This window comes from Rhinopithecus roxellana, chromosome 13 (assembly GCF_007565055.1).
Source record: "Rhinopithecus roxellana isolate Shanxi Qingling chromosome 13, ASM756505v1, whole genome shotgun sequence".
Lineage (NCBI taxonomy): Eukaryota > Metazoa > Chordata > Mammalia > Primates > Cercopithecidae > Rhinopithecus > Rhinopithecus roxellana.
This window is the reverse complement of record NC_044561.1, coordinates 3,570,982-3,594,523: the sequence shown is the minus strand read 5'-3', so window position 1 is coordinate 3,594,523 and position 23,542 is coordinate 3,570,982. Positions and strand designations below refer to the sequence as shown.

Genomic DNA, 23,542 nt, shown 5'->3' with positions numbered 1-23,542 from the left:
GGGGCTACTCCTTGTCCTCCTATTGCAGGTGACTGGCTGTGACTAGTGTGATTCCAATCTACCTTGGTATATTAACCCCCTGTAGAATCCAGTTTCCAAACTTGCTCCATTTAAGGGCAATGGTCCAATTTCTCAACAATTTCTAAGCATCTAATGGGAGAATTATCTTCCCCTCTTGCCCATACACGTAAGGAAATACAAAAAAAATACAGTATCTCCTTTCAAACAAAAACAAAAGCAAAAACAGGTTAAAAAAAATCTATAAAGCTTAGAGCCAAGAATCCAAAGCTGAGAATCTCTTAAGAGGAGTAATCTGGCACCTCCTACACTCTCTTCCTCGAAGTGCTGCTCATTCTAGTCCTGAAGGACACAGGACCTGCACACCCTTACTCACATCCTAAAAGCAGATCAACAATTCCAGATGCTCTCCTTCCTTCCTTCAGGATAATTCTTCAGAAGACAGGGAGGACAGAGCAGGGATGTGGAGGAAAAAAAGGTAAAAGACACTCCTGTCCTCTTCCCCTTCCTTAAATATTAGGACCTTTCCTCATCTTCTTGAACTTCCTACAGCTCCCCCGAAACACAAGAGGAATAACTCTTCATTTCACTTATTCTGGAACCCAAATTCTCATGGCAACAGAAAATGGGTATATTTTTGCAAGACTTAATGTCGCATTAAGAGGAATGCAATGAGAAGGAGTTGCTGTTTACTCAGGAACCAAATGGCCCCAGAACTAAAAGTGTTACCTTCTTACTGCTTCAGAAATCTGATTACACCTTAACATGACACATTTAAAGAAAAACAGGCTAGAGGACAGAGGTTAAGAATATAATCCTGCTAGGGCTTCTTATTCCCAAAATACCTTCACCTGCCCTGACCCGTCACTCTCACCCTCCCTGCTCATACTCGTTTTGTTTCCATTGTGGTGATGAGTGTTCCCAAGGAAAGAGAAAATTAAGCTAAGTGACAGCCAGTGAGTTTTGGATGCAAGGCATACACACCTTTCTCCTTCACACGAAAGAACGGTATATAGTACAAACTTAGGGCTCTTTATTCAGGCAGTAAAGTAAGGAACAGCAAAGTGGGAGGGCTACACCATCACCATGGCAACAGAAAGCCTCAAAAACATAAAGTCCCTCAACTTATGTCGGGTAGACTCTTCCTAGCTCAGGAGAAACACATTTTAACTGGCTAAGGACAAGGCCAGGCAGCCTGGCCACACTGTGGAAGGGCAGCTGGACGCACGGTGTCTGGTCAGTCCTGGAAGTGCTTGGTGAGGGCTTCCAGCAGCTCCTGCTTCTTCAGCCCACTCTTCAGCCCGTAAGCCCGGCAGGCTTCTTTCAGCATGGGCACAGTGAACTTGCCCAGCGTGCCCTTGCTGATGTGGGTCTTCAGCTCCTCTTCTGAATACTCTACCTTGGGCCTTTTGCTTCCAGAACCATCATTATCTGGGGGAAAAGGTCAGAAGGGAGTGACTGGAAATGCTACAAGGGGCATCCTGCTACATGGCACGGGGGCCCTCATATAATCTGGGCTGCAATTAACCATAAAGCTGTGATGCCAGCCTAGGACACCATGGGGAAGACTTATCTCGATAAGGCAGCTTCATTTAAAGTGCAAAATAAAACAGATCACACCTAGGAGGAAATTACAAGTAGTGTGAATGCCATCAGTTTACCCAAAACTGTTGCTCACTCTGGGTAAATCATTCCTTCCTTCCTTCGAAAACCTTTTACAGGTTCATGACCAGCCTTGGTAATATAGTGAGACCCTGGCTCTACAAGAAATAAAATCAACCAGCCATGGTGGTGTGCACCTGCAGTCTCAGCTACTCAGGAGGCTGAGGCTGGAGGATCACTCAAGCCCAGGAGGTTGAGGCTACAGTGAACTGTGATTGAGTCACTGGACTCCAGCCTGGGTGACTGAGCAAGACTGTCTTAAAAAAAAAAAAAAAAAAGGACATAACTTCTGTGTCATTTTTGAGACGGCGTCTCACTCTTATCACCGAGGCTGGAGTGCAATGGCATGGTCTCGCTCACTGCAACCTCCGCCTCCCGGGTTCGAGGGATTTTCCTGCCTCAGCCTCTCGGGCAGTTGGGACTACAGGCGCCCACCACCACATCTGGCTAATTTTTGTATTTTTAGTAGAGATGAGGTTTCACTATGTTGGCCAGGCTGGTCTCGAACTCCTGACTTCATGATCCACCCACCTCGGCCTCCCAAAGTGCTGGGATTACAGGTGTGAGCCACCGCACCTGGCCAACTTCTGTATCATTTTTATTGTAAATTTAAAAAATTAAGTCCTGGAAGGGTGAGAGTACAGGAAAACATTCTCACTCCTTCTTGGATAGAGGGTAAATCTATCACTGTTTTGGAAGCAATTCACTGCAAGAACGTATCCTGTGGATCTATTCACACAAGTACACAATGGAAAAGCATGTTCACTGCAGCATATCCACCTGTCAATAAGGTCTGGTTAAATAACCTGGTATATCTATCCAATGAACTACTCTGCAGCCTCATTTTTAAAAAAATGAGATAGGTAAGTGCGGATATAAGTAACTGTGCAACATATATAGCTGAGTAACAAAAAAAGCAAACTAGAAAACAATGTGATTATTATTCCATTTTGTGCTGAAATATGTATGCTGGTATGTATAAATACATATGGTTGTATAGACAGTTCTTTTCTAAAATTTTTTCATTTTTAATTTTTGCGGGTACATAGTAGGTATATATATTTGTGGGGTACATGAGGTATTTTGATACAGGCATGCAATGTGAAATAATCACATCAGCATAAATGGGGTATCCATCCCCTCAAGCATTTGTCTTTTATGTTACAAACATTCCAATTGTATTCCTTTAGTTATTTTTAAATGTACAATTAAATTACTGACTATAGTCACTCTGTTGTATTACCAGATAGATCTTAATCATTCTATTTTAACCATCCCCACCAACCCCCCAATGCCCCACTACCCACTACCCTTCTCAGCCTCTGGTAACCATCCTTCTGTGCTCTATCTCCATGAATTCAATTGTTTTGATTTTTAGATTCCACAAATAAGTGAGAACATGCAAATATCTGTCTTTCTGAGCCTGGCTTACTTAACATATTATTGCAAATGATAGGATCTCATTCTTTTTTATGGCTGAGTACTCCACTGTGTATGTGTACCACATTTTCTTTATCCAGTCATCTGCTGATACACACAGGTTGCTTCTAAATCTTGACTACTGTGAATGGTGCTGCAATAAACATGGGAGTGCACATCTCTCTTTGATACACTGATTTCCTTTCTTTTGGATATATACTGGATCATATGGCATGCTGGATCATATGGTAGCTCTACTTTTTACGTTATGAGGAAACTCCAAACTCCTCTCCGTAATACTGGCTGTACTAATTTACATTCCCACCAACACTGTGTGAGGGTTCCCTTTTCTCCACATCCTTGCCAGCATTTGTTATTGCCTGTTTTTTGGATAAAAGTCATTTTAAGTAGAGTGTGAATAGATATTTCTGAAAGGATACTGCCCACTGTGATAAGACCATCATAAAAGCAATTTTTTAAAATAGCCCACATGTCCACATTCAGCTCCTCACCGTGTTTTCTCTTGGTAACTTTCCCTTCAGGATTGTAATCTGGTGGGTAAACAAGCTCCTTAAACTCATCCACCAAGGAGCCCAGTCTTTTATTCATTGCTTCAACCTTGGGCACTAGAAAATCAAAACACAGAAGAGTGGCCTGGTGAGTCACGAGCCCCAGCTTGCTGTCCAGTTCCAACTCTCTGAGAACCAGAAGACAGAGCACCTAACAGCTGGGGTGGGAGGGGTCTAGGGAAAGGTCTTTCCAGCATTTACCAAGTACCTTCCAACACCTGCATTTACTGTAATCACACATACTACCGCCAGGCACAGTTGTAAATGCTTTACACTTACTCTATTTACTCCTTCTAACAATCTATAGGATAGGTAAATTTGTCCCCAGTTTTTATTTTTTTTGAGACGGAGTCTTGCTTTGTCACCCAGGCTCAAGGGCAGCGGCGCGATCTCGGCTCACTGCAAGCTCCACTTCCCGGGTTCACACCATTCTCCTGCCTCAGCCTCCTGAGTAGCTGGGACAATAGGCACCCGCCACCACGCCTGGCTAATTTTTTTGTATTTTTAGTAGAGATGGGGTTTCACTCTTCACAGCCCAGTGAGAGTGAGGAGGTGGATAAAAACGATGCAGTGGAGTTGGGCAACACCATGCAAGAAGCGACCGTACAGGCACACTGTAACACAGGAGGGATGGTGAAAGAAAAGAAGCAGAAGGCATCGGGTGATAAATAGCAGGTGATATATAGCTGGAAGGTAGGGTGTTAAGGAGGACAGGGCCAGTAGAGAGGTGGGAAAGATGGGCATGGTGAGGTCATAGAAGCTTGAATGCCTGAAAAGGAATCAGGCCTTATCCAAAGAACCCCCTGATAGCTGCATGGAGGGTGAACTGAAAGAGGGTAAGAGAGACAGGTGAAGTAGGGTGTGGGTGAGAGGACCCATAAACATAAGAAGTGACAGAACTGGCAGGACTTACTGATACAATAGGATTTATTGTTTAACTGAAATTACAGAGCTGGATACCAGAACGTAAGAAAAATAGGAGTGGGATGGGGAGATGACTGGCTGAAACAGGGGGAGCAAGTATGACAGGAAAAGGTAACTTTGGAGGAAAGATCGTATTTTTGTTTCCTTTTTTGTTAGCTTACAACTATATGGTTAAATCAAGCTTCTGACATGAGCTGTGTCACATTAAGGGCAAGGGTGATGAGATGGGCAGCTCACATGCCCATATTTGCCAAGCACGGAGGGGAGCTGTTGCTGGTGTAACTAGAAAATGGCACAATGCTGGAGCCCAACTGTGCTCCTGCTGCATCAGAAGCCTCCTGTTCCACATCATGGGAACCTCTGCAAGAGCACTGGCTCCCACCCTGGGAATCATCTATAGTTTTAAAAGAACTGAGAGGCCGGGCACAGTGGCTTATGCCTATAATCCCAGCACTTTGGGAGGCCGAGGCAGGTGGATCACCTAAGGTCAGGAGTTCGAGATGAGCCTGGCCAATATGGTGAAACCCCATCTCTACTAAAAAATACAAAAAATAGCCAGGCATGGTGGCGGGCAACTGTAATCCCAGCTACTTGGGAGGCTGAGGCAGGAGAATTGCCTGAGCCTGGGAGGCGAAGGTTTCAGTAAGTTGAGATCCCGTCACTGCACTTCAGCCTGGGTGACAGAGTGAGAACCTGTCTCAAATAAATAAATAAATAAATTAATTAATTAATTAATGCACTGAGGTCCAGCTGATGCTCAGTACTAAAAATAAAAATAAAAGTACTGAGCACAGTGGCTTATGCCTGTAATCCCAGCACTTCAGGAGGCCGAGACAGGTGGATCACTTGAGGTCAGGAGTTTGACACCAGCCTGGCCAACATGGCGAAACCCAATTGCTAATAAAAACACAAAATAGGCCAGGCACTGTGGCTCCTGCTCGTAATCCCAGCACTCTGGGAGGCCAAGACGGGTGGATCACAAGGTCAGGAGATCGAGACCATCCTGGCTAACACGGTGAAACCCCGTCTCTACTAAAACTACAAAAAATTAGTCGGGCGTGGTGGCGGGCGTCTGTAGTCCCAGCTACTCGGGAGGCTGAGGCAGGAGAACGGTGGGAACCCAGGAGGCGGAGCTTGCAGTGAGCCAAGATTGCGCCACTGCACTCCAGTCTGGGCTACACAGCCAGACTCTGTGTCCAAAAAAAAAAAAAAGCAGTGGCATGTCTTAGAACCGCCTGGAAGACTTGTTAAAACACAAGTTTCTGGCCGGGCGCAGTGGCTCACACCTGTTATCCCAGCACTTTGGGAGGCCAAGACGCAAGATGGGCAGATAACAGAGTCAGGAGATGGAGATCCTCCTGGCTAACACAGTGAAACTCCGTCTCTACTAAAAATACAAAAAAATTAGCCGGGCGTGGTGGCAGGTGCCTGTAGTGCCAGCTACTCGGGAGGCTGAGGCAGGAGAATGGAGTGAACCCAGGAGGCGGAGCTTGCAGTGAGCTGATATCGTGCTACGGCACTCCAGCCTGGGCGACAGAGGGAGACTCCGTCTCAAAACAACAACAACAAAGAAAACCACCAGTTTCTGGGCACCAACCTGAGCATCAGATTCAATCAGCTTGGGAGAGGCTCAATAATTTGCATTTCTCACAAATGCCCTGGTGACATTGAGGCTGCCAGTCCAGGGATCACGCTTTGAGAACTGCCAGTGTAACCTGCTGAGGGCAGCAGGGGAGAAGTGGAATGTGAGAGGAAGGTGGGGCTCAGTCACTCAGAGCAGCCCTGTGGAAGAAGGGAAGCAGGTCCAGGAAAGGAGTCGGAGGGTTTCCACTGGCACAGGATGAAAACCCTAGTGGTACAGTGTCACAAAGCTGAGAAGAGAGTGGGAAACCAACTTCCAGTCTTTAGTAAATATTAAAAAAGAAGCATATATTGGTGTCAGAGGGAAATATACAGGCATTTGATTAGAAAAGACTGAGGGATGTAAAAGAGGAAAGAGTCAAAGGTTCAGATGTTTGAGCAGAAGAATATCCAGGTCCTACAGTAGACACTGACCAGGTAGGTGGAGGTTCCAGCCAAGAGTTTAGAAGAAAGGACAGGGCTGGAGACGTAGGCCTGGGTGTCACGGCCATGACGTGGCCAGCTGAGGTTCTGGGAGTGGATAAGAAAACAAGAAGGCAGAGAAGAGAGGGCTAAGGATAGAAACCTGGGTCATTTAGGTTATAAGAAATAAAAGGGCAGGCTGGGCGCAGTGGCTTATGCTGTAATCCTAGCACTTTGGGAGGCTGAGGCAGGCAGATCACGAAGTCAAGAGACAGAGACCATCCAGGCTAACACGGTGAAACCCCATCTCTACTAAAAATACGAAAAAATCAGCCGAGCGTGGTAGCAGGCGCCTGTAGTCCCAGCTACTTGGGAGGCTGAGGCAGGAGAATGGTGTGAACCCAGGAAGCGGAGCTTGCAGTGAGCGGAGATCGTGCCACTGTACTCCAGCCTGGGCGACAGAGCGAGACTCAGTCTCAAAAAAAAAAATTAGGCCGGGCGCGGTGGCTCAAGCCTGTAATCCCAGCACTTTGGGAGGCCGAGACGGGCGGATCATGAGGTCAGGAGATCAAGACCATCCTGGCTAATACGGTGAAACCCCGTCTCTACTAAAAAAATACAAAAAACTAGCCGGGCGACGAGGCGGGCGCCTGTAGTCCCAGCTACTCGGGAGGCTGAGACAGGAGAATGGCGTGAACCTGGGAGGCGGAGCTTGCAGTGAGCTGAGATCCGGCCACTGCACTCCAGCCTGGGCGGCAGAGCAAGACTCCGTCTCAAAAAAAAAAAAATTAGCTGGGTGCGGTGGCAAGCACCTGTAATCCCAGCTACTGAGGATGCTGAGGCAGGAGAATTGCTTGAACCCAAGAGGCGGAGGTTGCAGTGAGCCGAGATCACACCACCGCCCTGCAGCCTGGGAAACACAGCAAGACTCTGTCTCAAAAAACAAAGAAAAAAAAATTAGGGCAGCCAAGCTAACTGTTTTGAAAATAGAAGTAGGGAGAGAAAACAGGACTTTCCATGAACTGATAGGGCTGGATGCCAGAATGTAAGGAATTGAGACCCTGGGAATGGAATAGCTGTGGACTAAAAAGAATGGTTGTGTTCTGAGCACTTACTGAGTGTCAGGGCCTACATTTTGTTAACACCTTGTAAGAACAATATCATTATCCACATTTTACCAAAAATGAAACCAAGTCTCAGAGGGATTAAGGAATATCCTCAAAGCTACTCAATTTAGTAAGTAGCAGAGCTGAGATTCAAATAGACATCAGTCACTTCCAAAGCCTGTGCCCTAAACTACCTTGCTAGGCACTAGGCCACCACTTCTGAATTTGCCTAAGGCCTGAAAGGAGGAAATAGGCCGTTTCGCTCAGAACGTTTCTCTTCCACCAGACACAGCTAAGCAGGCACCACAGTAACAATGGTCCAATAACTCTTCCGCTTTTAACACTGGGGCTACTTTGTCTAATGTAAAAGAGATCATTCTGAGACCAGTCCGGCCATCATGGCGAAATCCCATCTCTACTAAAAATACAAAAATCAGCTGGGTGGGGGCCAACTACTCGGGAGACTGAGGCACGAGAAGAGCTTGAACCCAGGAGGCAGAGGTAGGCCGGGAGTGACTGGATTCTAAACCCAAATCCACCACTCATTTCCTCTTGTATTATTTTTGCTCGTTTGTTTTGTTTTTTGAGACGGCGTCTCGCTCTGTCACCAGGCTGGAGTACAGTGGTGCGATCTCGGCTCACTGCAACCTCTACCTCCTGGGTTCAACCGATCCCCCTGTCTCAGCCTCCCAAGTAGCTGGGACTACAGGCCCATGCCACCACAACCAGCTAATTTTTTTCATTTTTAGTAGAGCTAGAGTTTCACCATGTTGGCCAGGATGGTCTCAATCTCTTGACCTCGTGATCCACCTGCCTCAGCCTCCCACAGTGCTGGGATTACAGGCGTGAGCCACCGTGCTGGGCCTCTTACATTATTTTTTAACTTTCACTAGCAGATAGTCACAGAGTGGCTTAGTTCAGAGGCAGTCTCAAGAGCCTGGCACTCTCCTCCTCTCACTACAGAACCAGTCAAATCTGTTCCCTGGCTGTTTAAGCTGGTCTAGAAAAGCTCCCAAAAACAGGGGGTCTGGGCAATGAGGTTAAGTGTTTAAAGAGTACTGGGAAATGCACCTAAATTACTGGTTCAGAGTGGAACCAGTAAGAAAGCCTCCCATGAAAAGAACTACTCGATTCAACCTCCTTACATGTCAGGTCCACTGCTTGTTCCGGCTCCATCAAATCCAAAGCCAAGGCCTCCAGGTTCCTGAAGTGCTGCTGCAGCACGGGGTTCTCAAAGCTGTCACTTCTGTTAAAACAATAATATAACTCAATTGAAACATGACAATTTAAACATTGAAAAAATAAGAATAAATAAAACCACCTGAGATACTACAGGTCCGGGGTTAGCTGAGAAAAACACCCCAAGTAAAACAGTTGAAGTCAGGTGCAGTAGCTCATGCCTGTAATCCCAGCACTTTGGTAGGCCAAGGTAAGCGGAATGTTTGAGTCCAGCAGTTCGAGACCAGCTTGGGCAACATGGTGAGACCCTGTCTCTACAAAAAATTCAAAAATCAGCCAGGCATGCTGGTGTACGCCTGTGGTCCCAGCTACTCAGAAGGCTTAGGTAGGAAGACTGCTTGAGTCCAGGAGATCGAGGCTGCAGTGAGCCATGACCATGCCACTGTACCCCAGCCCGGATGGCAGAGCCAGACTTCGTCTCAAGTCAATTTAAAAAGCAAACCTGACTGGGCACCCTGGCTCACGCCTGTAATCCAGCACTTTGAGAAGCTGAGGCAGGCAGATGGCTTGAGCACAGGAGTTTGAGACCAGCTGGGCAACATGGTGAAACCCCATCTCTACAAAAAATACAAAAATTAGCCAGGCGTGGTGGTGCAAGGCTATGGTCCCAGCTACTCTGGAGTCTGAGATGTGAGAATCACCTGAGCCCAGGGAGGTCAAGGCTGCAGTGAGCTATGATAACACCACTGCACTCAAACCTGGGTGACAGAGACCCTGTCTCAAAATAATAATAATTAAAATTTTTTTTAAATGGTATGTGAAAAAAATTTTGTTTAGTGTGCCATTATGCAGGCTTTGAGAGTTGGTCTATTATATGTGAGAGGGAATGACTTGAATTAATCATTTTTTTAAGCCTGTAACAATTTACACCAGATTTATTTACTTTTGCTCATTGTGAAATAACACACACAAGCAAGGAGAAGGGCGACTAAGAATCCCGCTATTTTTTTGAATTTGTTCAACCAACTAATCTGGCTAAGTATAGCACAACACAGCAACCACACAATCCCAGAGTCTCCAATATAATAAAAGCTTCCATTATCTACATGGCTTTCAAAAAACTATTAATAACAAGTAGTAATCTGTCAGTTTGCTGAAGAGTAGTGCCATTCTCTTGGCCTATGCCCAAGCTAACTTTCTAATAAGACTTTCAACTCCCGAGGCAGTTCCAGAAGGCCTGAGATTGACTCACCTGTATGTGAAGCGAAGCTTCTCAACGATAGCCTTCATCTTGTCCACCTGCTCTGGAGTTGCCATGATTTTTTCAGTAAAGGGCATCTTCCTTTTATCATCAGCAAAGGGTAAAAAGACCAGCTGGAAGCCTGAAGAAGGGAGATAAATTTTCTTTGATTTGACTTCAAGTGTTGCAGTCACTTCTTAGCTCCAAACTCCTCCTTCTATGTCCTGCGGTGCTGGGGCCGGGGCCCTATAGGCCCTATTTCTCGAACTTCACCAGCTGGTTTTTGTTATTATCTGCCTAACAGACTCCCTCTGCATTTTCCAGAGGACTGCAAGGGAGGAGGGGTGCCCCTTCCTGTATACAGTAGATCCCTTATCCCTGGGGAATATGTTTGAAGAACCCCAGAGGATACCTGAAACCTCCGACAGCACCAAACCTGACTGCCATCAATTGAAACATGTTTCTGTCCATGTTGTACATTCATACATCTAATATTTAATGCTTTTTTCTTTTTCTTTTCCTTTTTTTGAGATGGAGTTTCACTCTCGTCGCCCAGACTGGAGTGCAGTGGCACAATCTCGGCTCGCTGCAACCTTCGCCTCCCAGGTTCAAGTGGTTCTCCTGCCTCAGCCTCCTGAATAGCTGGGATTACAGGTATGCGCCACCACACCCAGCTAATTTTTGTACTTTTAGTAGAGACGGGGTTTCGCCATGTTGGTCAGGATGGTCTCAAACTCCTGATCACAGGGATCTGCCCACCTTGGCCTCCCAAAGGACTGTGATTACAGGCGTGAGCCACGGCGCCCAGCCTTCATTTTTTTTTTTTTTTTTGAGACAGGGTCTTGCTATTACCCAGGCTGGAATGCAGTGGTGATCACAGCTTACCGTAGCCTCTACCTCTCAGACTCAAGTAGCCTATTAAGTAGCCGGAACTACAGGTGAACGCCACCACACCTGGCTAATTTTTTGTATTTTTTGCAGAGAAGGAGTTTCACCATGTTGCTCAGGCTGGTCTCAAACTCCTGGGCTCAAGTGATCCATCTGCCTCAGCCTCCCAAAGTGCTAGGATTACAGGCATTAGCCACGGTGCCTGGCCTCCTTTTCTATTTTAACTAAGCACTTCTCATGTACTGTGGCAGTAACTTTTACAGTTTGAGGTGCAAGAGCAAAACCAGCTTGGGCCGGGCATGGTGGCTCATGTCGGCAAGCACAGCACTTGGGAGGCTGAAGCAGGACCATCACTTCAGCTCAGGAGTTTGAGACCAGCCTGTGCAACACAGTGAAACCTTGTCTCAATTTATGTAAAAAAAGGAAGGAAAAAAACTAAGACGAATTTTTTTTTTTTTTTTTTTTTGAGACAGTCTTGCTCTGTCACCCAGGTTAAGAGTGCAATGGCGTGATCTAGGCTCACTGCAAGTTCCACCTCCCGGGTTCACGCCATTCTCCTGCCTCAGCCTCCAGAGTAGCTGGGACTACAGGTGACCGCCACCACACCTGGCTAATTTTTTGTACTTTTAGTAAAGATGGGGTTTCACCGTGTTAGCCAGGATGGTCTCAATCTCCTGACCTCGTGACCCACTTGGCTAGGCCTCCCAAAGTGCTGGGATTATAGGCGTGAGCCACCATGCCCGGCCACTAAGATGAAATTTCTTTTTCCTTCTTAACAATTTTGTAGATAGAAGACTCCTTCTTACCGTATATCTTAGCAACCTCAGCATATGGTATTTTTTTCTTCATTAAAGTCAACATCTCTCATCTTTTCATTTAAAAGAAGCACTTTATGACTTTCTCTTTAGTATATGCAAATTGTTAGCACCACACTTGTGCTTTGGGGCCATTATTAAATAAGGTGACCTGAACACAAGCACTGTAATACGTATTACACCTTGACAGTCAATCTGATAACCAAGACAGCTACTAAGTGACTAACCTGTGGGTAGCATTTACAGTGGGAAGATGCTTAACAAATGGATGGATGATTCCTGCCCCAGGTGGGATTGTGCTTTTAAAGTTTTTCTGGAATTTTCCATTTAAAATTTTTCGACCATGGTTGACTATGGGTAACTGAAATTGCAGAAAGCAAAACTGTGGTTGTGGCCCTCCTGTATTTACTGTTCCTGTCTGTACTGCCGGAGCAGAGACCCTTTACCTGGCAGCAGTTGGTTCCAGTCTCTAGCTTTTTTGATACATCCAGAGCTAGCTGGACAGTGCCTCCTCCCTGGAGGGCTAAATCCCAGCTCCATGGGGGCCTCCTCTGAGCTTCACCCTCGCCCCTTTTTTCCTTACCCTCTACCACATGATAAATAAAAGGAAACAGGTAACGGTTAACAGGCTGATTTTAGTTCAGTTACTGGCTGGTTCTGGAAGGACTAAAAAATCTAGGCCCTGTAACTAACTGCTGCTACCAGGTGAAAGCCTCTGCTAACAATGCTGACCACACTGAGCAAACAGGAAGAAGCAAGTCCCTCACCTCTCCTCTGCCCTTTGGTCTCCCTCTAGCACCCACTATAAACATAGCCTGAGAGCCAGCTGTGAAAGATGAAATTAGGTCTGGATCATCTCAGCCTCAGCAGTGCAGAGCATAAAAGGGTGAATTTGGAGCCAAGAGATAATAGCTTAGTAACTGAGCACTCCTGAACATGCTGAGGATCAAAGTTAAAACTACAGTAACTCATCTTAAATGTAAAACCACCCCAAGGGAAAGGTGCTCCAGAACGCCCATCTTTGTAGTTAAGAAATATTAAATAGAAAGGTTAAATTACTTGCCCACGTTGACCAGCTAACAAGCAGCAGAGATGGGCCCAAAACAAAAGCAAGCAGGCTTCCAGACACATAAGCACAAGATAAAGTCAAATCTGACTTTAAAATCCATGGTCTTTCCGCTATACCTCACTATCTTGGCAAACCCCATGGTTGGTTTGTACAGGAACTAAACCAAACATTAGACATTACAAGGGTGCCAAACAATGGCTTTGGAAAGAAAGGCGTCGGCAGTGAGGTCCCAAGAACTTGTGTCAGTAACCTGCAAACAGTCCCCTAAGCAGACACTTTTCTATCCCAGCTGCAGATCAGCCTTGTATGACTGCGCATGCTGTGCACCCCATAACCATATTTAGTGGCCTCACCTGTCTGTGCATTAAATTCACCCAAGAAAGCTTAAAAATAAACATTTTTAAGCCCCATTCCCAGAGACTATGATTCAGTAGGTCTGCATTAGGAGCCCATGGATGATTCCAAAGTATGGGCAAGGTTCAGAAACCCTGGAAATATGTCTGCCACATACCTGGAGGAGTCACCTGAATTTTCTGGTCATCCAACTCTTCGTCCTGTGGCACCAAAGCCACAAAATAAGGAGGGATGTTCCTGCGGGGTGTGTATCTGCACAATGCTGCAACCTCCTTCTCCAGACACTTGATGAGCAGAGCACTGAACAGGGTTGAGCTCCCTAGAAAACAAAAAGCCCATTGACCGGCCTCCTAAAAAGGTTTCCTCCTTTCTTCTCTTTTAGCTCTACAGTTTCTCTTCCATTTTCTTTAAAGGGCTTATTTTATTATTTATTTATTCGAGACAGGGTCTCGCTCTGTCACCCAGGATAGAGTGCAGTGCTGCAATCACAACTCACTGCAGCCTTGACCTCCCTAGCTCAAGCAATCTTCCCACCTCTGCTTCCTGAATAACCGGGACTACAGTCATGCACCACCACACCCAGCTAGTTTTGAGAGTTTTTGTAGAGACAAGGTCTCTTTAAGTAACCCTCGCTGGTCTCCAACTCCTGGGCTCAACTGATCCTCCAGCCTCAGCCTCCCAAAGTGTTGGGATTACAGGCATGAGCCACCACACCAAGCCTTTAAAGGGCTTATAATATCTCAACAGGTAAGGGTTGGAGGACCCCCAGCTGAGGGGAAAACGGGGGCAGCAGAGACATAGAAAGGAAAATTTTTAAAAGGAGTAAGAGGTTTAGAAGCCCCAAACATTCCACTTAAGAAAGGGAATTATGGCCGGGCATGGTGGCTCATGCCTGTAATCCCAACACTTTGGGAGGTACAGGCGGGCGGATCACGAGGTCAGGAGTTCGAGACCAACCTGGCCAATATGGCGAAACCTCGTCTCTACTAAAAATACAAAAATTAGCTGGGCATGGTGGTGCGTGCCTGTAGTCCCAGCTACTTGGGAGGCTGAGGCAGAAGAATCGCTTGAACCCAGGAAGCAGAGCTTGCAGTGAGCCAAGACCTCGCCACTGCACTCCAGCCTGGACAACAGAGCAAGACTGTTTCAAAACAAACAAACAGACAGAAAGTGAATTATTGGCCGGGTGAGGTGGCTCACGCTTACAGTCCCAGCACTCTGGGAGGCCAAGACAGGTGGATTGCTTGAGCCCAGGAGTTCGAGACCAGCCTGCCCAACACAACACAACCCCTGTCTCTACTAAAAATACAAAAGATTAGCTGGATGTGGTGGTGTGGGCCTGTAGTCTCAGTTGCTCGAGAGGCTGAGGTGGGAGAATCACCTGAGCCTGGGAGCTTGAGGCTACAGTGAGCTAAGATGGTGCCACTGGACTCCAGCCTGGGTGACACAGTGAGACTGTCTCCAAAAAAAAAAAGTAAATTATTAATGTCAATTCACTTTTACTGACACTAGGTTAATGACATGACCCCAGTTACTAATGAAAACCAATTAAGTCAAATTTGGGGTGTTCATGAGCTGTAGCACAGAGGAAGAAAGGGCCTAGACTGCAAAAATAAACACAACGGCAAGGTTCACATCCTCTTTAATTTCCAACACTAGAGAAAAAGTTGTGGGCTTATTTTGGTTTTGTTTGCTTTTTGCTCTCTTATCTGATGCTTCAAAGAATTACATGGGAAACCGTTTTTAAAAAGCTAAATTCCAGGCTGGACGTGGTGGCTCACGCCTGTAATCCCAGCACTGTGAGAGGCCAAGGCGGGTGGATCACCTAAGGCAGGAGTTCGAGACAAGCCTGGCCAACATGGTGAAACCCCATCTCTACTAAAAGTACAGAATTTAGCCGGGCATGGTGGCGTGCACCTGTAATCCCAGCTACTTGGGAGGCTCAGGCAGGAGAGTCGCTTGAACCCGCGGGACGGAGGTTGCAGTGAGCCGAGACTGCACCACTTCACTCCAGCCTGGGCAACAACAACAACAAAAAAAATAAAAATAAAAATATAAATAAGGCCGGGCACAGTGGCTCACACCTATAATCTCAGCACTTTGGGAGGCCGAGATGGGTGAATCACGAGGTCGAGTTCGAGACCAGACTGGTCAAAAAGGTGAAACCCCATCTCTACTAAAAATACAAAAATTAGCTACACGTGGTAGCGGGTTCCTGTCATCCCAGCTACTCGAGAGGCTGAGGAAGAAGAATCGTTCGAACCAGGGGGGCGGAGGTTGCAGTGAGCCGAGATCGCGCCATTGTACTCCAGCCTGGGTGACAGGGCGAGACTCTGTCTCAAAAATAAATAAATAAATAAAAAGTAAATTAAAAAAAAAAATTTATAAAGCTAAATTCGACAGTCCTCATCCGTGAGGCGGATGTTGCAGTGAGCCGAAATTGCACAATTGCACTCCACTCTGGGTGACAAGAGTAAAACTCCATCTCCAAAAAAAAAAAAAAAAAAAAAAAAAAAAAGAAATCTGTTTAACTTTCTTTATTCCCACATTTCCAAAATTTGAGCTTGAAACTTTTTTTTTTTTTTTGAGACAGTCTCACTCTATCGCCCAGGCTGGAATGCAGTGGTTGTGATCTCAGCTCACTACAACCTCTGTCTCTCAGGTTCAAGTGATTTTCGTGCCTCAGCCTCCCAGGTAGCTGGGATCACAGGCGCAAGCCACCAGGTCTGGCTAAATTTTGTATTTTTAGTAGAGACGAGGTTTCACCATGTTGGCCAGGCTCGTCCTGACCTCAGGTGATCCATCTGCCTTGGCCTTCCAAAGTGCTAGGATTACAGGCATGAGCCACTGCACCAGGCAGAGATTGAAACACTTTCAACATACTCTATTAACATCTCCTATACAGTGTCCAAGCAGTGCCCATTTACAAAGCACTGCTCCATAAACTGCACTGTGTGTTAGAGTCACTCATCCATGGTCCACGCTACTTACCAATCACCAAGGACTCCTCTGGGTACACGAACAGGGAGGGCCTCAGGTAATGGTGTTTCTTCAGCAGTACCAACGGCTTGAAACCCATGAGCATCAAACCTGGATCATCAAATCGTTTTAGCTCTTCTGTTTCCTCTTTCTCCAGTATAATCTGACGACTCCCATATATCTGAAGGAGAAGAACAAGGATCACATGGGAAGGCTACATGAGATGCAAAATAACTGTAAGACGATGACACTAGCAAAGTTAAAATCAGCTCTCTTCCAAGGAGCAGGAAGATGGCTCGCCTGGCATATCCTCTTTCTCCAACAGGGAATTTACATTTATTGAGCGACTGTAGGTACTTTACACGTCAACTACTTTATCTTCTGTAACAATCCTAAGAGGCAGATGTTTAAACTGTTTTAGAGTGGGATTGTGTTTATGAATAGCCACTGCACTCCAACCTGGGCAACAGAGTGAGCTCCTCTTTGCAAAAACAATAAAATAGGCTGGGTGCAGTGCCTCATGCCTGTAATCCCAGCACTTTGAAAGGCTGAGGCAAGACTGTTTGAGCCCAGGAGTTCAAGACCAGCCTGGACAACATGGCAAGACCCTATCTGTATAAAAAAATTAAAAGCTGGGCAGAGCGGTACACACTTGTGGTCCCAGATACTTGGGAGGCCAAGGCTGGAGGATCGCTTGAGCCCAAGAGTTTGAGGATGCAGTATGCCAAGATGGTGCCACTGTACTGCAGCCTGGGTACCAGAGCAACTCTATTCCCCCAACCCAAAAAAAGAAAAAAAAAAATGGGCCGGGCGCGGTGGCTCAAGCCTGTAATCCCAGCACTTTGGGAGGCCGAGACGGGCAGATCACGAGGTCAGGAGATCGAGACCATCCTGGCTAACATGGTGAAACCCCGTCTCTACTAAAAATACAAAAAACTAGCCGGGCGACCTGGCGGGCGCCTGTAGTCCCAGCTACTCGGGAGGCTGAGGCAGGAGAATGGCGTGAACCCGGGAGGCGGAGCTTGCAGTGAGCTGAGATCCGGCCACTGCACTCCAGCCTGGGCGACAGAGCGAGACTCCGTCTCAAAAAAAAAAAAAAAAAAAAAAAAAAAAATGAACTGACCTCCCAGCACCATCCCTGACACACAAAGCATACTTAAACCTATTTATTTATTATTATTATTATTTGAGATGCAGTCTCTATCACAATGTCACTGGCATGCAGTGGCATGATCTCGGCTCACTGCAACCTCTGCCTCCCAGGTTCAAGTGATTCTCCTGCCTCAGCCTCCTGAGTAGCTGGGATTACAGGCGTGAGCCACTATGCCCAGCCCAAACCACATCTACTTATTAAATGAGAGGACCTATGTCAGGTACTGTGCTAGGTCTCAATGTGATAGGCAGAGACACACACATGCAAGTTCTACTTCCAAGGCAGGGCGCAGTGGCTCATGCCTGTAATCCGAATACTTTGCAAGGCCAAGGAGGCTGGATCATTTGAGCCCAGGAATTCCAGACCAGCCTGGGTAACATGGTGAGATCCTGTCTCTACAAAAAAAAGAAAAAAAAATAAGCCAGGTGTGGTGGCATGAGCCTGTAGTCCCAGCTACCCAGGTGGCTAAGGTGGGAGGATCAACTGAATCCAAGAGGTTGAGGCTACAGTGAACCATGATGGCGCTACTGCAAAGATTATTATTTGTATTGTTTGGATAGAGAGAGAGATATATATATATACACACACACATACATACATATATAACTTTTTTTTTTTTTTTTGTACTCTTCCCCAGGCTGTGCACCACCACGCCTGGCTAATTTTTAGTTTTTTTGTAGAGACAGGGTCTCACTATGATGCCCAGGCTGATCTCAAACTTCTGGGTTCAAGTGATCCTCCTGTTTCAGCCTCCCAAAGTGCATGAGCCACAGTATCCAATGATGTCTGTATTTGATCCTGGATATGTGATTAATAACAGCTTAGTACCAGATTCAAATTTGGGTTTTATGAACAAAAGAAGAACTCAAGGTTTTTTCAAACATACCGGATCAAGAAAGAAACTCAGTGACCAGAGATCTACTGCCTATGAATAAATCCATATAAAAAATTAGTTACTTCCAAAACGGAAGACAAAATTTCTTGTCTCTTTCTCCTTCAAAGAGTAGGGCAAAACTCTCTGGCTTGAAATTTGTGCTCATGGGTTGAATCAAAACTAATATTTTAGTCATTTTATAGGCCCTAAACTTTTGTAAAATCTCAGATTCTTCCACATTTTGCATAAAGGAAGGATGACTCATTCAATTTTAACTTTCTTTTTTTTTTTTTTTTGAGGCGGAGTCTCGCTCTGTCGCCCAGGCTGGAGTGCAGTGGCCGGATCTCAGCTCACTGCAAGCTCCGCCTCCCGGGTTTACGCCATTCTCCTGCCTCAGCCTCCAGAGGAGCTGGGACTACAGGCACCCACCACCTCGCCTGGCTAGTTTTGTATTTTTTTTTTTTAGTAGAGACGGGGTTTCACCGTGTTAGTCAGGATGGTCTCAACCTCCTGACCTCGTGATCCGCCCGTCTCGGCCTCCCAAAGTGCTGGGATTACAGGCTTGAGCCACCGCGCCCGGCCTCAATTTTAACTTTCAATGTTAAATCTCTCTATAGACTGAGCAAAGGTAAGAGGATGAGGAAAGACAATGTTCTGCGTCCTGCGTCTTTCAGATACAGAAAGGGAAATGTATGCCATCTCAAGGCACAGGAAAAATATCACTAGCAAAAATAAATTATCTCCCTAAAAAAACGAGTTCACGTCACACTTCATACTTTCCCTAACTCATCTCCCTAATTAACTGTAAAGTATTTTATGTTATTGTACCTGAGGCAAGACTGTTAGACTGACAGCATCAGTCTGAGTGATGAAGGGGTGAGGTTTTCACTGGTATCTCAGACACTGGCCCAGTTTAACTTTCTAGCTATCAAAATATCACTGATCCAGACGCCACAGTCTCAAAGAGTTAAGTCTTTGTGTTTTAACAGGTTAGCAAGAAGATGCACGTGGTTCATTCAAGTGTGGTGGTGTTTACAACTAATTGATCACAACCAGTTACAGATTTCTTTGTTCCTTTTCCACTCCCATTGCTTCACTTGAGAAACAAAAAAGGGGAGGGGAGGGGAGGGGAGGGGAGAAAGAAAAGGGAAGGGGAAGAAAAGGAAAGATGCACCTATGAAAGTTATTTAACTGGTCAGCCTGATCGATGTCTCTCCTCCTTGTTAACTCTTCAGCGGGAGAAAATTCAGTAAGAAAGCATCTTGGGTTAGGTGTGGCGGTTCACATCTATAATCCCAGCACTTTAGGAGGCTGAAGCAGGAGTACTGCTTGAGCCTAGGAGTTCAAGGCCAGCCTGAGCAACATAGTGAGCTCTCATCTCTTAAAATAAATAAATAAATAAATAAATAAAGGCCGGGCACAGTGGCTAATGTCTGTAATCCCAGCACCCCAGCACTTTGGGAAGCCAAAGTAGGAGGATTACTTAAGACCAGGAGTTTGACACCAACATAGTGAGACACTGTCTCTTTTATTCTGAGACAGAGTTATGCTCTTGTTGCCCAGGCTGGAGTGCAATGGTGTGATCTCAGCTCACCACAACCTCTGCCTCCCAGGTTCAAGCAATTCTCCTGCCTCAGCCTCCTGAGTAACTAGGATTACAGGCATGCACCACCATACCCAGCTCATTTTGTATTTTTAGTAGAGATGGGGTTTCTCCATGTTGGTCAGGCTGGTCTTGAACTCCCGACCTCAGATAATCCACCCACCTTGGCCTCCCAAAGTGCTGGGATTACAGGCGTGAGCCACTGTGCCCAGTTGACCCAGTCTCTTAAAAAATAAATAAATTAGCTGGGTGTGATGTCACACGCCTGTGATCCCAGCTACTTGGGAGGCTGAGACAAAAGGATCATTTGAGCCCAGGAGGTCAAGGCTGTAGTGAGTCATGCTTATCCCACTGCACTCCAGCATGGGCGACACAATGAGACCCGGTCTCAAAGACAACAACAGCAAAAGGCATCTCTACCTACCTGAGACCTCTTGGTATCACTAGGCAGAAGCAAACCACCTGTACTCGTATTAAAGGTCCGGGTCTTGGTTTTCACTGGTTCATTTGTTTCCCGATAGAGCTTTATTGGAGGAGGCTTGAGAGCCTTCTGGACCAGATTATAAACGCCCACAGAGATCACTATATCTTTGTTGAGCTTCAGCTTTAACCTGAGGGAGTGAAAAATGAAAGAGCATGAACTGAAAGACTGCACTTTTCTAAAATTCCCTCGTAACACCAAAGCTTCACTGTTTTATTCTCTCCAATAATCCTAAGCTCTCAAAATAAATATGCTTTTTAATAATACAATCGAATTTGCTATAATACCACCTCAGAATCTATACCACAATATATTAGCTACTTAAAATAATGACAAAGAATGTACTACAAGTTGAGTATCCCTTTTAGGACCAAAAATGTTTCAGATTTCAGATTTTTTGGACTATTTGCATTTTATGTACTTACTGTTTGAATATTCCTAACCCAAAAATCTAACACCCATAATGCTCCAAAAAGCACTTCCTTTGAGCATCAGGTCAGTGCTCAAAAAAGTTTCAGATTGTAGAGCATTTCTAATTTTGAATTTTCAGATTAGAAACACTCAACCCGTATAATAAAATGATAGTTTGTATTAAGCACAGCACTATACCAATCACCTCACAGCTAGTCTCTCATTTAATCATAGTAGCCCTGTAAGTACTGTACTGGTTGTCTCGTCTTTTTTTGATTTTTTTTTTTTTTTTTTGAGACAGAGTCTCACACTGTTGCTTGGGCTGGAGTGCAGAGGCGTGACCTCAGTTCACTGCAACCTCTGCCTCCCGGGTTCAAGCGATTCTCCTGCCTCAGCCTCCCAAGTAGCTGGGATTATAGGCACCCCCCAAGACATCCAGCTAATTTCTTTTTATTTTAGTAGAGATGGTGTTTCACCATGTTGGCCCGGCTGGTCTTGAACTCCTGACCTTGTGATTCACCCGCATGGCCTCCCAAAGTGCTGGGATTACAGGTGTGAGCTACCATGCTTGGCCTCGTCTTTATTTTTCTAGGATCCGTTCCCTCTGCTTTGAAGAATAAAGACCCATCATGCCGGGTGCGGTGGCTTAGGCCTTTAATCCCAGGTCAGTAGTTCAAGACCAGCCTGGCCAACATGGTGAAACCCTGTCTCTACTAAAAACACAAAAATTAGCCTGGCGTGGTGGCGCACAGTCTGTAATCCCAGCTACTTGGGAGGCTGAGGCAGGAGAATCGCTTGAACCAGGGAGTTGGAGGTTGCAGTGAGCCAAGATCTCACCACCGCACTCCAGCCTGCCGATAGAAAGACTCCGCCTCAAAAAAAGAAAAGAAAGCCCCATCAAAATAAGGGTTACTTGACAAAAAACAACAACAACAACAACAAAAAATCAACAACAATACACCCCAATTTTTGTTTGCGAATTATCCTTTCCCCACTACAGTTATGGGAGAATGTTAGTCAAAGTCAAGTTGCTATGCCTTCTTCTGGCCAAGTGGTGAGCATATCTGACCCTGGAGAAGGCCACAGGACCTTCTCATCTGAGAGTTGGGGTCTCTGAGCAGTGGCCAATAAAGGACACGATTGGAGAAGATACTTTCTTCTCATAATGGCACCCTGAAGACACTGTCATTAGTTCCTGCTAGGTAGATTCCTAGAACTATTTGACTAATATGCTGAAATTAGTCAAGGTCAGTTTTGTTTTTTTTTGTTTTTTTTTTTTTAGATGTAATTTTGCTCTTGTTGCCCAGGCTGGAGTGCAATGGCATGATCTTCACTCACTGCAACCTCCGCCTCCTGGGTTCAAGTGATTCTCCTGCCTCAGCCTCCTGAGTAGCTGAGATTACAGGCTGCCTGCCACCATGCCGGGTTAATTTTGTATTTTTAGTAGAGACAGGTTTCTCCATGTTGGTCAGGCTGGTCTTGAACTCCTGACCTCAGGTGATCCGCCCGCCTTGGCCTCCCAAAGTGCTAGGATTACAGGCGTGAGCCACAGCGCCCAGCTCAAGGTCAGTTTTTATTGCTTGCCACTCAAGAACCTTATTATTGATCTTCTATAAATGAGGGCTCTGAGAAGTTACATGACTTGCCCAAGGACAGACAATTAATAAAAATCCATATTCAAACTCAAGTATCCCTGTTTCAAAGCTCATGTACTTTTCCATCACGACATATTGCATCCTAAGCAGCAACAGGACCTCTTGAAAATGTGTTCTGCAGGCTGGGCGCAGTGGCTCATGCCTGCAGTCCTAGCACTTTGGGAGGCTGACGGGGGCGGATTGCCTGAACTCAGGAGTTCGAGACCAGCCTGGGCAACATGGTGAAACCCCGTCTCTACTAAAGTACAAAAAAATATTAGCCAGGCATGGCGGTGTGCGTCTGTAGTCCCAGCTACTAGGGAGGCTGAGGCAGGAGAATTGCTTGAACCCAGGAGGCAGAGGTTGCAGTGAGGCAAGATCGTGCCACTGCATTCCAGACTGGGACAACAGACCAAGACTCTGTCTCCAAAAAAAGAAAATGTGTTCTGAAATAGTAACAATGTACAAATATATTTACAATATGCAAAAAATACTTATATTATGGGGAAAAAAAGAACATAAAATAACCTATGATACACATTCTTCTCAAGCACACAGAACATTCTCTAGCAGAGACCACATGATGGGCCACAAAACAAGTCTCAATACATGGAAAAAGACTGAAATCCCATAAAGTATGTTCCTTAACCACAATGGAGCTAAGTTAGAGGTCCACAACACAAAGAAATCTGGGAAAATCTCAAATATTTGAAAATTAAACAATATACTTATAAAAAACCCAAGAAGAAATCACAAGGAAAAATTTTTTTTTTTTTTTTTTTTTTTTTTGAGACAGGGTCTCGCTCTGTCGCCCAGGCTGGAGCACAGTGGCACAATCTTGGCTCACTGCAACCTCCGCCTCCTGAGTTCAAGATTCTCCTGCCTCAGCCTCCTAAGTAGCTGGGACTACAAGCACGTGCCACCGCGCCCAGCTAATTTTTTCTTTTTTTTTTTTTTGAGATGGAGTCTCACTCTGTCATCTAGGGTGGAATGCAGTGGCGCAATCTCGGCTCACTGCAACCTCCGCCTCCCGAGTTCAAGTGATTCTCCTGCCTCAGCCTCCTGAGTGGCTGGGATTACAGGTGCCCACCACTACACCTGGCTAATTTTTGTATTTTTAG

At 45.8% G+C, this 23,542-nt stretch overlaps 1 protein-coding gene across 1 annotated transcript in view; it reads right to left on the bottom strand.

The window, feature by feature from the left end:
• Positions 1-1,029: 1,029 nt before the first annotated feature.
• Positions 1,030-23,542, bottom strand: part of XRCC6 (X-ray repair cross complementing 6) — a 46,509-nt gene continuing 23,996 nt past the window's right edge. Inside the window, exons 7-13 of the mRNA XM_010375362.1 lie at positions 20,320-20,506; positions 16,278-16,446; positions 13,444-13,605; positions 10,173-10,302; positions 8,887-8,987; positions 3,612-3,725; positions 1,030-1,449 (exon numbers count right to left, since the gene is read on the bottom strand). Of these exons, the coding sequence (XP_010373664.1) occupies positions 1,256-1,449; positions 3,612-3,725; positions 8,887-8,987; positions 10,173-10,302; positions 13,444-13,605; positions 16,278-16,446; positions 20,320-20,506 (1,057 nt within the window). The 3' untranslated portion in view covers positions 1,030-1,255. The remainder of the gene's footprint in view (positions 1,450-3,611; positions 3,726-8,886; positions 8,988-10,172; positions 10,303-13,443; positions 13,606-16,277; positions 16,447-20,319; positions 20,507-23,542) is intronic.